The sequence below is a fragment of the Aotus nancymaae genome, unplaced genomic scaffold, assembly GCF_030222135.1.
Source record: "Aotus nancymaae isolate 86718 unplaced genomic scaffold, 86718_ANA_hifiasm-v0.15.2.pri h1tg000049l, whole genome shotgun sequence".
Lineage (NCBI taxonomy): Eukaryota > Metazoa > Chordata > Mammalia > Primates > Aotidae > Aotus > Aotus nancymaae.
This window is the reverse complement of record NW_026988463.1, coordinates 18,766,898-18,781,130: the sequence shown is the minus strand read 5'-3', so window position 1 is coordinate 18,781,130 and position 14,233 is coordinate 18,766,898. Positions and strand designations below refer to the sequence as shown.

The following is a 14,233-nucleotide window of genomic DNA, read 5'->3' as shown; positions in this document are numbered from 1 at the left end:
GAGAAAAATAGGAGAGGCAAGGTATAGCCCGAGCCTGTAGGGGACCGGGGAGTGCGGCAGCCTGGTGCATGGTTCTGGCAGGCCTCCAGCATTCCCCAGTCCCAGGCAGCAGTGTAAAAAGGCTCCCCAGGGCCTTTGCCTGCTGGCCGCGGGTCCCTGTGTGGGCAGTAGCTGGGGAGTGGCCCAGGCGTGTAAGTGGTTCTGGCGGGGTCATGGTGACTGAAAGCCACGGGGGCTGGGAAACTCAGGGTGCGGCCCAGCAGGAGCTGCAAATGTGGCTTTTGAACCCAAAGCAGCAAGTGGTTTTTTTCCTTGGGTGCAAAGGCTGAAAGAAAAGAAGAGGCTGCTGGTGTCAGCCCCGCCGGGCTTTGGGCAGGCCACATCGCCTCAGGGTACAGCATTCTCATTCAAAATTCGGCTTAAGAAAGCTTTCTGCCTTCCCTTAATGCAAGTGGCTTGTTGTCGCAGTTGGTTAAGGTGTAGGGCCTGCAACTACAAGGTGGTTTGTTTGAATCTCTGGTGGAGTCAATATTGATTTGGGGAGATCTTTTGGATTTCTCAATTCTATTCCATTTATATACACATGTATCCTTATGCTAGTACTACACAGCTTTGATTATTGTACTTTGTAGTAAATTCTGAAATAGGAAAGGGTGAGTCCTCCAACTTGGTGTTTTGTTTTTTTTTTCCTGAGATGGAGCCTTGCTCTGTTGCCCAGGCTGGAGCACAGTGATGCCATCTCTGCTCACTGCAACCTCCGCCTCCTTGATGCAAACGATTTCCCGGCTTAGCCTCCCGAGTAGCTGGGACTACAGGCACACACCACCACACCCATCTAGTTTTTGTATTTTTTAGTAGAGACAGGGTTTCACCATGTTGGCCAGGATGGTCTGGATCTCTTAACCTCGTGATCTGCCTTCCTTGGCCTCCCAAAGTGCTGGAATTACAGGTGGGAGCCACCACATTTGGCCAACTTGGTTATTCTTTTTAAAGATTGTTTTGACTGTTTTGGGTCCCTTTGCATCTTCATATGAATTTTAGGATCAGCATGTTAATTTCTAACAAAAAAAAAAAAAAAAAAAAAGCTGGGATTTTGATAGGCATTGTGTTGAATCTGTAGATCTGTGAGGAGTACTGCCATCTTAACACTATCAGGTCTTCTGGTCAATGAATACAGGATGTCTTTCCATTTAATTAGGTTTTCTTTAATATCTTTCAATGATGTTTTATAGTTTTGAGCATGCAAGCCTTGCACTTCTTTTGCTAAATTTATTCCTATTTTATGCTTTTAGACACCATTGCAAATGCAATTATTAATTTCATGTTCAGATTGTTCATTGCTAAGTGTATGGAAATACAGTTGGTTTTTGTATATTCATCTTGTATCCTGCAACCTTGTTTATTCTAATAGGTGTTTTTAGTGAACCCTTACAATTTTCTATATATAAGATCACATCATCTATGACTAGAAATAGATTTACTTTTTTGTTTCCAATCCAAATGCTTTTATTTCTTTGTCTTGCCTAATTTCCCTGGCTAGAACCACCGGTACTATGTTAAATTGAAGTGGCAAGAGAGGACATTGTCCTCTTGTTCCTAATCTTAGGGGGAAAATATCCAGTCTGTCACCAATAAATGTGATGTTAGCTTTGAGGTTTTCACAACATTATTCAGGTTGAAGAAATCCCCTTCTATTCCTAGTTTGTTAAGTGTTTTTGTCATGAAAACACTTTTGTCAAATGCTTTTTCTATATCCATTGAGATGATCTCTGGTTTAAATTCATTTTTAATTAAACAAATCATACTACATTCTCTTTGTAAGAAATGATTCAGTATACATAAGACTAGAGTCTCCCTAGTTCTTTCGCAACAATCCCAAGGTATTTGTTGTTGTCAGATTACTGTTTCCTTTTAGCTAATTTCCTCTGCGTGTGTGTGCATGTGTTAAAAATATACAATATGCTTTAACAAAAAATGGCATAATAGTGTCAAATTAAATTTGGCTTAAACCTGCCTCCGTGGATTATGAACTGCAATCTACCAGTACCTTCTTGTAACAAGTAGCTGAGTCTCAGCCAATCACAGCAGATAAGCTTCAGTCAGTTGCAGGCTGCCAACTGATAAAACCACATCCATATAAGACAATGCCAAGCTATAATCAATCAAGGTGTTCCTGGATGTCATTTCCACTTTCTGGTGCCACCTCTGCTCACTGCAACCTCTGCCTCCTGTGTTCAAATGATTCTCCTGGCTCAGCCTCCTGAGTAGCTGGGACTACAGGTCTATAAATGAGGCCTGCCTAGGTCGCTGGGTCGAGTTCTCTGAACCTCTCTCCCAGTTCTAAGTCCTGCCCAATTCATGAATTGTTCTTTGCTCAAATAAATTCTGCTAAATTTGTCTAAAGTTTTTCTTTTAACAACGTATGTACACTGTTTCCTCTCCCTGGAATGCCCTCTTGGTCCCAGCTGACATACCAGTGCCCACCTTTCCTTTAAGACTGACGAAGTCCCTCTTTTCTGTGGTGCCTTCTAAGGTCATCCATACATCAGACATCTTTTCCTTCTAGTGATGGCTTAAAATCATTCCCCCTTTCATAGCCCCCTTTGGTTATGATTTTAGCAGAGGTGGTGTTTAGATTTGAACAGCCTGAAGTTTCATACAGTATACATTGATACCCCCCGTAAACATCTTTTTTACACTGGGGCACATTTATAGCTATTGTATGATGATGGTGCTATAGCTATATTTAAATCTGGAGCCACTTTGACATCTTTTTATATGGCAATGTTTGTTGGTACGATAGGGGGAATTCAGTTGTCTTGCAGACTGCTTTTCCTGCTGTGTTCATAGCACTAAGAATGAGTCCCAAAGCTCCTTGTATGTGGAAGGATGAGAGTGGGTGGAATCTTACCACAGAAGAATCAGGGACAGAACAGTTCCCCTTTTACTGTTACCTACTGGTTACATCTTGGGCTTCTGGGTATGATTTCATTTGAAATAAACAGTGCATACCTGTTTGAAGGACAGGCTTGAGAATGACTATTCTTTTGCACTTTGCTCTTACCTTTTTTTTATTATTATTATTGAGACAGAGTCTCACTCCATTGCCAAAGCTGGAATGCAGTGGCACAATCTTGGCTGAGTGCAACCTCCACCTCCTGGGTTCAAGTGATTCTCATGCCTCAGCCTCCCAAGTAGCTGGAATTACAGGCATGCGCCACCACACCCAGCTAATTTTTGTATTTTTAGTAGAGACAGGGTTTTTCCATGTTGGCCAGGCAGGTTATTTTGGAGACAGGGTCTCTCTCTGTCAACCAGGCTGGAGTGCAGTGACACAATCTCCACTCACTGCAACCTCTGCCTCCTGGATTTAAGCCATCCTCCCACCTCACCCTCCCAAGAACAGCTAGACTACATATGTGTGCCATGCAGGCTAAGTTTTGTATTTCTTTTCTTTTCTTTGGCTGAGATGAGGTTTCATTATGTTGCCCAGGCTGGTCTTGAACTCCTGGGCTCAAGTGATCCTCCCACCTTGGCCTCCCCAAAGTTTTGGGATTACAGGCATGAGCTACTATGCCCAGCCAGTTGCAGTAAAAATTCTAAATCACTCTTTAAGACTCACTGTACAGAGAATCTTATTTCTGAGATCTAGATAGTAAATATAATATCCTGTTTCTAACTCATCTCAGGTTTCCCCTGGACCCTCTACCTCACAAAAATTCCCCATTAAATCAAATACCACAGTTGCATATGAGTCTTACCACATAGGCTCTCCAGAAAGATTGAATGTAGAGGGCTGCTTCCTCTTCTGTCAGCAGGAGGGAGAGTGGGATTGGTGGCCGCGGGCTGAAAAGCAATAAAATGGTCATTTGCCCATGAGAATCCAGTCCTTCAGCCTTGGCATTGCCTTTGACAACATAATGGCCTCTCTGATTAAGTGCTTCATCCATTCCCTTTCTTAGCAAGCAACAATGTCATTTTAGATAGAAAAGTGTATGCTTGACTTAGCATTATTTTAAAACACTGGGATGGATTTTTTTTAGAAAAACAGCATAATCTTAAATCATTGTTAGCCTATTCTTTCTTTGAAGGACTCAGGCTGCTATATGTGCATTTTAGTCCAGAAGGTGCAACATACATGTTATTGACGTAAGACTATTTAATGCAATGCAAGAGACAGAGGAGCAGCTGCCTTCATGTACTGCAGTATGACAGAATAAAACACTCTTTCTCTAACTTTCCATTGACATGAAGGACTGCAGTTCATCTCTTTACTGAAAGGAATATTAGTTTTTATCTCTGATTAGTGTGCATTCCAGGTAAATGTGGTTTAAATTCAAGAACATTTTTAAGTTCTGCTGCTGTTACAGAAACATCAGGGGTTTGGTGTAGCTCTTGCTGCTCACCACACAAAATGCCAATCACTGAGCTGATGAGTCTTACCAAGAAAGAAGGTTTTAATCTTAATTGAGTTCTGCAGCCGAGGAGGAGATGGGAGATCAGTCTCAAATCCACCTCCCAGACTGACAAAAACTAGGGGTTTATACAGCAGGGAAGAAACGGGGCAATGTGTAAGAAAGCAGGAACTAGGGAGGAACAAGGAATGAGACTCTGGGATCTCATTGTCTAGATGTGGTGATCTGATGAGTTTCAGTTCTTTGATACTTCCTTTTTTTTGAGAGGCCTGGGGGTCCTTCCCTGAGGAAGGAACTCAGATAAATTAAGTTTTAAGCTTTAAGACCAGTTGGGTCCATTTCTATGTTTATCCAAAAACAACAACAAAACTGTGGGATGATTGGGTTGGTTTCACTGCTTCATCTTAATAAGAAATAAAATACCTCAAGTGCTGGATCAGTTGATAGTGTCTGCTCTTGTGGGATTTTTCATATTATGGGATATCTTTTAAATCACAAATACCACATTAAAAAAATCAAGACTATATACTCTTTTTTTTCCCCCCCCTTAAAGTTTAACAGAGGCACTAACCAATGACAAGTTCTTACAAGTCTGTCTTAATTCAGGTTCTTTATGTTTCCCCCAAAGCAAAGTACAGTTACCTCTGAAAAACAAAGGCCAAGACTGTTCAGATATGAAAGAAAGAAACCCTCAAAGGACATAGATCACATGGAGGCTGCTCCCAGTATAGCATCCCCAGAAATGACTTTGCAAGTAAAGGACTCCCAAGTGCCCTGGCCTCAAAACTCTCCCAAATAACAGCTAGAGCTTAGAGTAACTCATGGCACAGACAGGTTGACTAACCTGCCCAAGGTAACACAGCTGTAAGTGGCCTAGTCAGGATCTGGGCCCAGACCCATACAATCCCGAAGCCCAAGCATCCCTCACCATAGAGTGCTGACACACCAAGCCTCAAATGGGCTGACACATGCAAATGCCCAGCCTGGCACAGACTGCAAAGCTAACTGGCAACAGTGCATAATTCTCCAGGATCCATGGGTTTTATTTCCCTCCAAAAACTCTGACTCAGAAAAAGAAAAAGCTTGATATAGTATATTTGTTTGAATGAATGAATGCTCTTTTGAATTATTCCAGAACCAAAGAAATCAAAGCCACAAAGAACATGGAGTTTATCAGCACCATTTCTAGTGAGTGCAGTGCTGTTGTCAGGCTCTGGTTTTCCAGCTGGATAGGTCCTTTCTAAGAGACCAAGTAAAGGTGATTCTTCCATTTCTTTCTTTCTTTCTTTCTTTCTTTCCTTCTTTCTCTTTTTTTTTTTTTTTTTTTTTGAGATGAAGTCTTGCTCTGTTGCCCAGGCTGGAGTGCAGTGGCACGCTCTCAGGTCACTGCAACCTCTGCCTCCCGGGTTCAAGTAATCCTCCTGCCTCAACTTCCTGAGTAGTGGGACTACAGGAACATGCCACCATGCACAGCTAATTTTTGTATTTTTTTGGTAGAGATGGGGTTTCACTGTGTTGGCCAGATTGGTCTCGAACTCCTGACCTCAGGTGATCTGCCCACCTCTGCCTCCCAAAGTGGTGGGATTACACGTGTGAGCCAAAGTGCCCAGCCTCTTTTAAATTTTTTTTTTTTTTTTTTTTTTGAGACGGAGTTTCGCTCGTTACCCAGGCTGGAGTGCAATGGTGCGATCTCGGCTCACCGCAACCTCCGCCTCCTGGGTTCAGGCAATTCTCCTGCCTCAGCCTCCTGAGTAGCTGGGATTACAGGCACGCGCCACCATGCCCAGCTAATTTTTTGTGTTAGTAGAGACGGGGTTTCACCATGTTGACCAGGATGGTCTCGATCTCTTGACCTCGTGATCCACCCGCCTCAGCCTCCCAAAGTGCTGGGATTACAGGCTTGAGCCACCGCGCCCGGCCAAATTTTTTTTTTTTTGAGACAGAGTATCTCTCTGTTGCCAGGCGCCAGGCTGGAGTGCAGTGGCACGATCTCGGCTCACTGCAACCTCCGCCTCCCAGGTTCAAGCAATTCTCCTGCCTCAGCCTCCCAAGCAGCTGGGACTATAGGCACGCGCCACCATGCCCAGCTAATTTTTGTATTTTTTAGTAGAGATGAGGTTTCACCATGTTGGCCAGGATGGTCTCGATCTCCTGACCTCATGGTCCACCCACCTTGGCCTCCCAAAGTGCTGGGATTGCAGGTGTGAGCCACTGTGCCTGGTCTCTTTTACATTTTTTAAGTAAATTTTTTTTTTTTTAATTGTAGAGACAGGGTCTTGCTATATGGTCTCCAACTCAGCCTCCCAAAGAACCGGGATTACAGGCATGAGTCACCCGCTCAGCCCGGGCTCCCTGCTTTCCACATTAAATGTCTCTCCTCATCCACTGTCCTGATTATCTGTATCTCAGTTGTGTGACACCAACAAATCATATCCCTGAAGTAATTTCCCTTCACTAGTTAAAATTCAATAGCTTCGAGAGACCTTGGTGTTTATAAGGAGACCTTGGTGTGTTGGCAGTGAATTCATGGGAATGATGCTCTAATGCATTCTCACTGGCTATTTACTGAGAACTTTCTGGATCCCCTCCCAGCAGCCTTGCTTCTCATGCTCCAACCCTGCAGGTGTCACCAGCAGAGGGTGTGACTGTAAGTTGTCCAGGTTCTTGGTGTTTTGAACAAAGAATTGTACAAAACACCCGGCAAAGCAAAGAAAGAATGAAGCAAGAAAAGAACGAAAGCAGTGATTTACTGAAAAGTACAAAGGTACACTCCACAGTGTGGGAGCGAGCCCAAGCAGCGGTTCAGGGGCCCTCATACAGAATCTTCTTGGATCCGAATAGCCTCTAGAACTTTCCCAGTGGCCACTCCATGCTCACCTCATGTAAATGAAGTAAGTGGTAGCCAGCAATGAGTCTGATTGGTTGCAGAAAGCAGCCAACCAGAGGCTGAAGTGAAGTTACAAAGTTATGCAAAGACTCGCCCACAATCGGTCTATGATTGGGTGGTCACAGGCACCCAATTTCCCATTTGCTGCACAGAAAATGTTGGGGGTTGCAAAGGGAGTACCCTCTGGTTTTTTTGTTACTTAGGGGTGGAAAGTTAGGGGTTTCCTTTCAATTTAGTTCTAAGGCGTGAGACAGCTTTAGGTTCTCTGGCTGCAGACCCTATTCTCCTGCCTCACTGGCACTTCACAGCTCCTCAAATGTGCCGTGCTTCTCTGACCTTAGGGCCTTTGCTAAGGTGCTTACCTCTGCCTCCAGTATGCCCCTACTCCTAGCTAGGGGCACCCTATATAGAAGTCCTGGTTGTTTTCTGCTCAAGGGCACCCAGCAGTTAGGCCACAAGGGTGCTAAAACTCAGCACATGCTCTGCTCCTGGGTGTGTGGCCACATCTGCCCTAAGCTGAGGATACCTTTTCCTAATTTGCTGAAATGTACCTTGGGGCTGGTGTGGGGCCTGACACCTCTTTTTCTTTGTTTCCTCTTATTTCTGCTTCTGATTTCCATTCAAATGTTATTGAGGCGGGGAACCGTGGCTCACACCTGTAATCCCAGCACTTTGGGAGGCTGAGGTGGGTGTATCTCCTGAGGTCAGGAGTTCGAGACCAGCCTGGCCAACATAGTGAAACCCCACCTCTACTAGAAATACAAAAATTAGCTGGCCGTGTTGGCGCACACCTGTAATCCCAGCTACTTGGGAGGTTGAGGCAGGACAATCGTTTGAACCCAGGAGGCAGAGGCTGCAGTGAACCAAGATGGTGCCACTGTGCTCCAGCCTGGGCAACAGAGCAAGACTCCATCTCAAAAAGAAAAAAAATTTATTGAAAAATGTCCTTTGATTACATCAGGGCCCAAGGAAGCTTCCCGTCATTTTCCTTCCTGGTCCTTGGCCCAATTTTGAGATAGAAGCCCTTGTGATTATCTAATTAATGCTCAAATCTTCTACTGATCTGAAAGCTCCACAAGGTAGGCACTGGTCCTGTGTTTGCTCCTCTTGGTGTCCCCAGCACTTAGGACACTGGCACGTAGTAGGCACACTCAACAAATACTTGTGGAGTGAGTAGTGGCCTCTGTGCCCGGCTGTGGGTTATGCACTTTCTACAAGTGATTTTGTTAAATCCACACAACATGAAGAATGAGTTGTCCTTTGTTTGGAGTTGAAAAAACTGAGACATAGAAGGGTAAAGGGACTGTATGTTCAAGGTCTCTGAGCGTTTCCAGCTGAGAATGCAAACTGCCCAGGAAACAGTGGCCCAGAGAGAAGACGGGGCCAGCTCACAAGGTCAGTAGCATGGAAGTCAGGGTCTGGCAGCTGCTGAGTGTTAAGCAGAAGAAAACACAATCATTTGCTTCCAAGAAAAAAAAATGGGGACAGGGAAGGTGCAGAATCATAGAAAACACCCTCTTTGTTGAACCTTACAGTAATAACTTGGCAGATACTCATTTATCTGAACCTCCGCAGGGAAATCCCATGTCAGGAAGGCTAAAGAGAGTAGAGTTTGTCACTTGTATCAGAGGGGAGATTCGATAGCGCCTTTCTGTTCAGCGGCAATTTTCCTGCTTTAAGTATGTTTTTCACAACTCATGTCATGAAATCCTCAAAGTAACAGTATTCCTGTTTCGAAATAGCAGTAGGAAAACAGAACTGCAAATCTCAGGACACAACAGGTGAGCCCAAACAAAGGGCTTTCAACAGTAATGAAACTCTGAACCGCCTTGCATCACAACGACATCTCCAAAAAGCAAAATGAGATTTCTAATAGGCCTTTAAGCAGTAACATGAGGCCACCTTTAGTGACATCCCTGCTTTCATGGCTAGATAATGGGGCTCTGTCTAGTTTCCAAACCAAGAATAAGTAGGAGAAAGCCATGGTAAATCAGGCCAAATGAAAAGGAGTTACTCTTCGAAGAGTAATCCCTGGGAATTATCAATCATTTCAGCGGGCCAGCTTGAAGGGAGAGAAGCCACGCCAGGCCTTTTCCTCTCTCTCGGAATCAGTGCAACTGGCTTCAGGTCAAATAAAAATGAAGAGGCGACTGCTTATCACCGGGGAACTAGGGAAGGGAGAGGAGATGAACACATCAATCACAGAAGAAGGCAGGTGAGGCCTTAAATTGCTTAAATCAGACATCCCCAAAGCAGACGTTTTTGCATGTTCAGACGGGCATGACAGCACTGTTGGGTGTGTTTCCAAGGAGAATTGTTTTACTAGTAATGCTCATTTGTCATGTCTTCCTCCTTTTTTTTTCAAATGTGAATACGTCTGAACCGTAAGAATCCATGCTGGCCAGGCGCAGTGGCTCACGCCTATAATCCCAGCACTTTGGGAGGCTGAGGCACGCAGATCACCTGAGGTCAGGAGTTCGAGACCAGCCTGGCCAACATGGTGAAACCTCATTTCTACTAAAAATACAAAAATTAGCTGGGCATGATGACCGGGAGCTGTAACTCCAGCTACTCAGGAAGCTGAGGCAGGAGAATCACTTGAACCCAGGAGGAGGAGGTTGCAGTGAGCTGAGATCGCACCATTGCACTCCAGCCTGGGCACAGTAACAACAACAGTGAAAGAATCAATGCTGTAATTCTGAGAAGGAACAAAAATTTATTTTTCTGATTGTGTTGTGTACATATAAATGTATGTGCACAGGTGTGCACACACACGCTTCCTTCCCCTTTTTCAGAAGCAAAGTAACAGATTTGCAGGACATAAAGAAGATACAGCATGCTAACAAAATACATAAGAAAATCTGAGAAGTTAATCTTCAACAATTTCTTCATCCAGTTCAAAGACAATTAAAGAGGTGCCATCAAAAATCACATTTAATCAGAATAAAAAAAGAAAATAGCTTGCTTGAGATTGAAAATGAAATTTTTGAATCCAAATTCTATCTACTTTTCTTTCTTTCTCCTTTCTTTTCTTTTTTTGACAGGGTCTTGCTCTGTCACCCAGGCTTCAGTGCAGTGGCATGATCATAGCTTACTGCAACCTCAAATTCCTGGGCTCAAGCGATCCTCCCACCTCAGCCTCCTAAACACCTAACACAGGTGCATACCACCATTCCCAGCTAATTTTTTTTTTTTTTTGTATTTTTGTAGAGATGGGGGTCTCACTGTGTTGCCCAGGTTGGTCTTGAACTCCTGGGTTGAAGTGATCCTCCCTCTTTGGCCTCCCAAAGTGCTGGGATTACAGGCAAGAGCCACTGTGCCCAGCCTATCCACTTTTCATTATCTAAGCGATTAAGTTGTTTTCTTGGAACACAAAAGCATAACCCAGATGTTAAGCCATTTACAAAGATGGCACGTGCTCTAAATCCATCATCATGAAGTTGTGCAATACACTAGTATTTGATAATACCTACCTGTCACAGTCAGCAAAAGAGATCTTACCCAGTCCTCGCCTTCCACCCTAACTGGCTTCCCAAATGCTCTATGTTGAGACTTCACTTTTTTTTTTTTTTTGAGATGGAGTCTCACTCTGTCACCCAGGCTGGAGCGCAGTTGCACAATCTCACTGTATCCTCTGCCTCCCAGGTTCAAGTAATTCTCCTGCCTCAGCCTCCTGAGTAGTTGGGATTACAGGTGCCTGCCACCACACCTGGCTAATTTTTGTATTTTTAGAGATGGGGTTTCACCATATTGGCCAGGCTGGTCTCAAACTCCCGACCTCAAGTGATCCTCCCACCTCGGCCTCCTATAGTGCTGGGATTACAGGTGTCAGCCACCATGCCCGTCCAAGGCACCACATTCTTGACTTATGAACTTAAAATCTCTAAAAAGTACAAAGGAGGTTTTCTGGAATGGTACTCCCAGACATATGGTGACTAACCATTAGGATGGAATCTCATAGGATTCTTCCAGTTTCATCCTTCTATGAACACAGGAATAGCTCCAAACAGCAGAGCATTGCTCTCTGTAGCCTTAAAGCATATTTAGAAATCATGGTTATCAGGATATGACGTTGCTTTGGCCCCTTCACTAATCTCCTCCCTGGGAGATCAACAAGCGGTATTACCCCAGCATCAGGCTGAATCATTCTCCTAGTTACACACAGGGCTGAGTCCCATTTTACCAACCCCATCATTGAAGCTGCATACGTGTCCTGATAGCAGAGCTCGCCAAGCAGCAAAGTGCAAGACTACGTGCTCCCATGTGAGTTTCGGATGTAACCATTTTAAAAACCAAGGCTGTGATACTTGATATTTCTTAATAAAATATGCCCAGATTGTGGTGTTATTTAACTTCTCTGTAACTGATTACACATTTTCTCTAGTGTGACTAAAGGAAAAAATTAAGGAGACCCACCTACTCCCCAGTCTCCCTCTCCTGGGTTTAAAGGGTGGGACCAAGCAAGGGGGATGATGTTGGGAAGAGCAGACCACCTCCCTCCCCCACTTTTCAAACCTCTCATAGGGTATCTTCACCTTCTTTGTGTCAAGGACCCCTTTCTACATCAGCGGTTTGGGATCCTTCTCACAATATGGTTTTTAACAACATAAAAGTAAATACATAGGAGTACAGCAAATGAATTACATTGAAATAAAGGTGTCAAACTATTAAAAAAACAGCTGGTGATATAGTAATATATGTGCTTCTAAATTATACAGTGAATAACAAGAGCTAATAGCAGGCCAATTAACTACTGTAATTTGAAAGGCATGACAAGTGTAAATGGTATTTCTTGATCTCTGCAACAACTGTAATGTGATATGAGAATATCTGTGATTGCTGTCAGGGACAAACTCACAGATACTATAGGAACTACTGAGGTTTGCTGCCCACATTCATACTTAAAGGAGATGCTGGATTTAAGTGAGAGATTAGTGAAAATAAAGAGGGAATTTCCTTTCCCTTCCAACTTCTGGGATGCCTGAATCATAGACAGTTAGTTGTGGCTGCAGCTAGGGAAAGAGGAAAAGATGGGTTTACATCCAGTCTGAGATTGAAGACTAAGGATTTAAAAACAAACAGGTTGGGCCAGGTGCAGTGGCTCATGCCTGTAATCCCAGCACTTAGAGAGGGCAAGGAGGGAGGATGGCTTGAGGTCAGAAGTTCAAGAACAGCCGGGGCAACACTGTCTCTATAAAAAACATAATAAATTTTTGGCTAGGTGCAGTGGCTCATGCTTGTGATGACAGCACTTTGGGAGGCTGAGGCAGGCAGATCACCTGAGGTCAGGAGTTTGAGACCAGCGTAGCCAACATAATGAAACCCCATCTTTACTAAAAATAAAAAAACTAGCCAGGCGAGGTGACACAGCCTATAATCCCAGCTACTCAGGAGGTCAAGGCACAAGAATTGCTTGAACCTGGGAGGCAGAGGTTGCAGTGAGCCGAGACTGCACCATTGCACTCCAGCCTGGACGACAGAGTGAGACTCCATCTCAAATAAATAAATAAGATTTTAAAAAATACTTGTGATTTAGAAAAATAACCAGGATGAATTCTAATGGTGAAATGAGACTATCTAAAAATAGAGAGTGACCAGAAAGTTATGGAATTTGGCCAGAAATTATTAAAGAGCTGCTGTCCAGATGCCAGATGAAGTCAATGTAATATAGTGTGGTGGTTAGTGGGGAAAAAAAAAAAACTTTTCATATTTTTATGCCCAATAATTTGTGATTCTTCAGTATACCCTTAAATTTCCAAAAGAGAACTGTTATTTCCCCAACTCTGTTTCAGTAAAGGGATCCCATTCAGCCAGTTGCTCAGGCCTGAAATCTCTGCTGCATCCCTGACTTCTCTCTCTCGCCCAACATCTAATCCATCAACAAGTCTTCTTGGTTCTGACCTCAAAGCGTGTCCCAAATCCAATTTATTTTACTTCCTCCACTCCATGATGGCATCATCTCTTGACTGTAGCCACCTCCCTGTATGCACTCTTAGGTTGATTTCAGTCACCTTTTCCCTGTCCAGCTGCCGGACTGATCTTTTTAACAGATAAACTGAAGGCTGGGCATGGTGGCTCACATCTGTAATCCCAGCACTTTGGGAGGCTGAGGTGGGAGGATTGCTTGAGGGCAAGGGTTCAAGGCTGCAGTGAGCTATGATTGCACCACTGCACTCCAGCCTGGGTGACAGAGTGAGACCCTGCCTAAAAAAATAAATAAAAAAAAATTGTGTGTTATTTTAAGCACCAACTTTGTGGTAATTTATTGCAGCAGCCCTAGGAAACAAATATACTAATTCCCATCTTATGATCCTTAATCACATATGCAAAGCCACTTCTGCCATATGAGGGAACATATATATTTACAAGGTCTAGGGATTGGATGTGGACTTCTTGAGGGCACTAAAAGGAAAAACCTTTGTTTCTCTTCTCAGAAGACTTCTGACATCAAACGTGTGGGTTTTTCACACCAAGAAATTCTCCAGCTCTCTGCAGATACCAGCTGGGCATCCTACAATTTATTTTATTTTATTTTATTTTTTTTGGGATAGGGTCTCACTCTGTCACCCAGGCAGGAATGCAGTGGCATGCTAATGGCTTGCTGCAGCCTCCATCTCCCATGCTGAAGTGATCCTCTCCACTCGGCCTCCAGAGTAGCTGGGACTACAAGTCTGTGCCACCACACCCAGCTAATTTTCAAATTATTTGTAGAGATGGGGGGTCTCACTATGTTGCTCAGGCTGGTCTCAAACTCCTGACCCTAAGCAATCCTCCCACCTCGGTCTCCCAAAGTGCTGGGATTACAGGCACTACAATTTAATTTGACTCTGACACTAACTACCCACAGTTAGTGCAAAGGCCCACAGGGACCCACAGGAAAAGGGCTTAGTCCCCACAAGACTGCCCTCCACTACAGATGCCAGTCACAAGG

General features: G+C 44.0%; 1 protein-coding gene across 2 annotated transcripts in view; it reads right to left on the bottom strand.

Moving 5' to 3' along the window:
• IQCK (IQ motif containing K) overlaps positions 1-14,233 on the bottom strand; it is a 145,129-nt gene that overhangs the window by 64,482 nt on the left and 66,414 nt on the right. For both annotated transcript variants that reach the window (XM_012464676.3, XM_064362552.1), the window contains exon 7: positions 3,762-3,846. In XM_012464676.3, the coding sequence (XP_012320099.2) occupies positions 3,762-3,846 (85 nt within the window). The remainder of the gene's footprint in view (positions 1-3,761; positions 3,847-14,233) is intronic.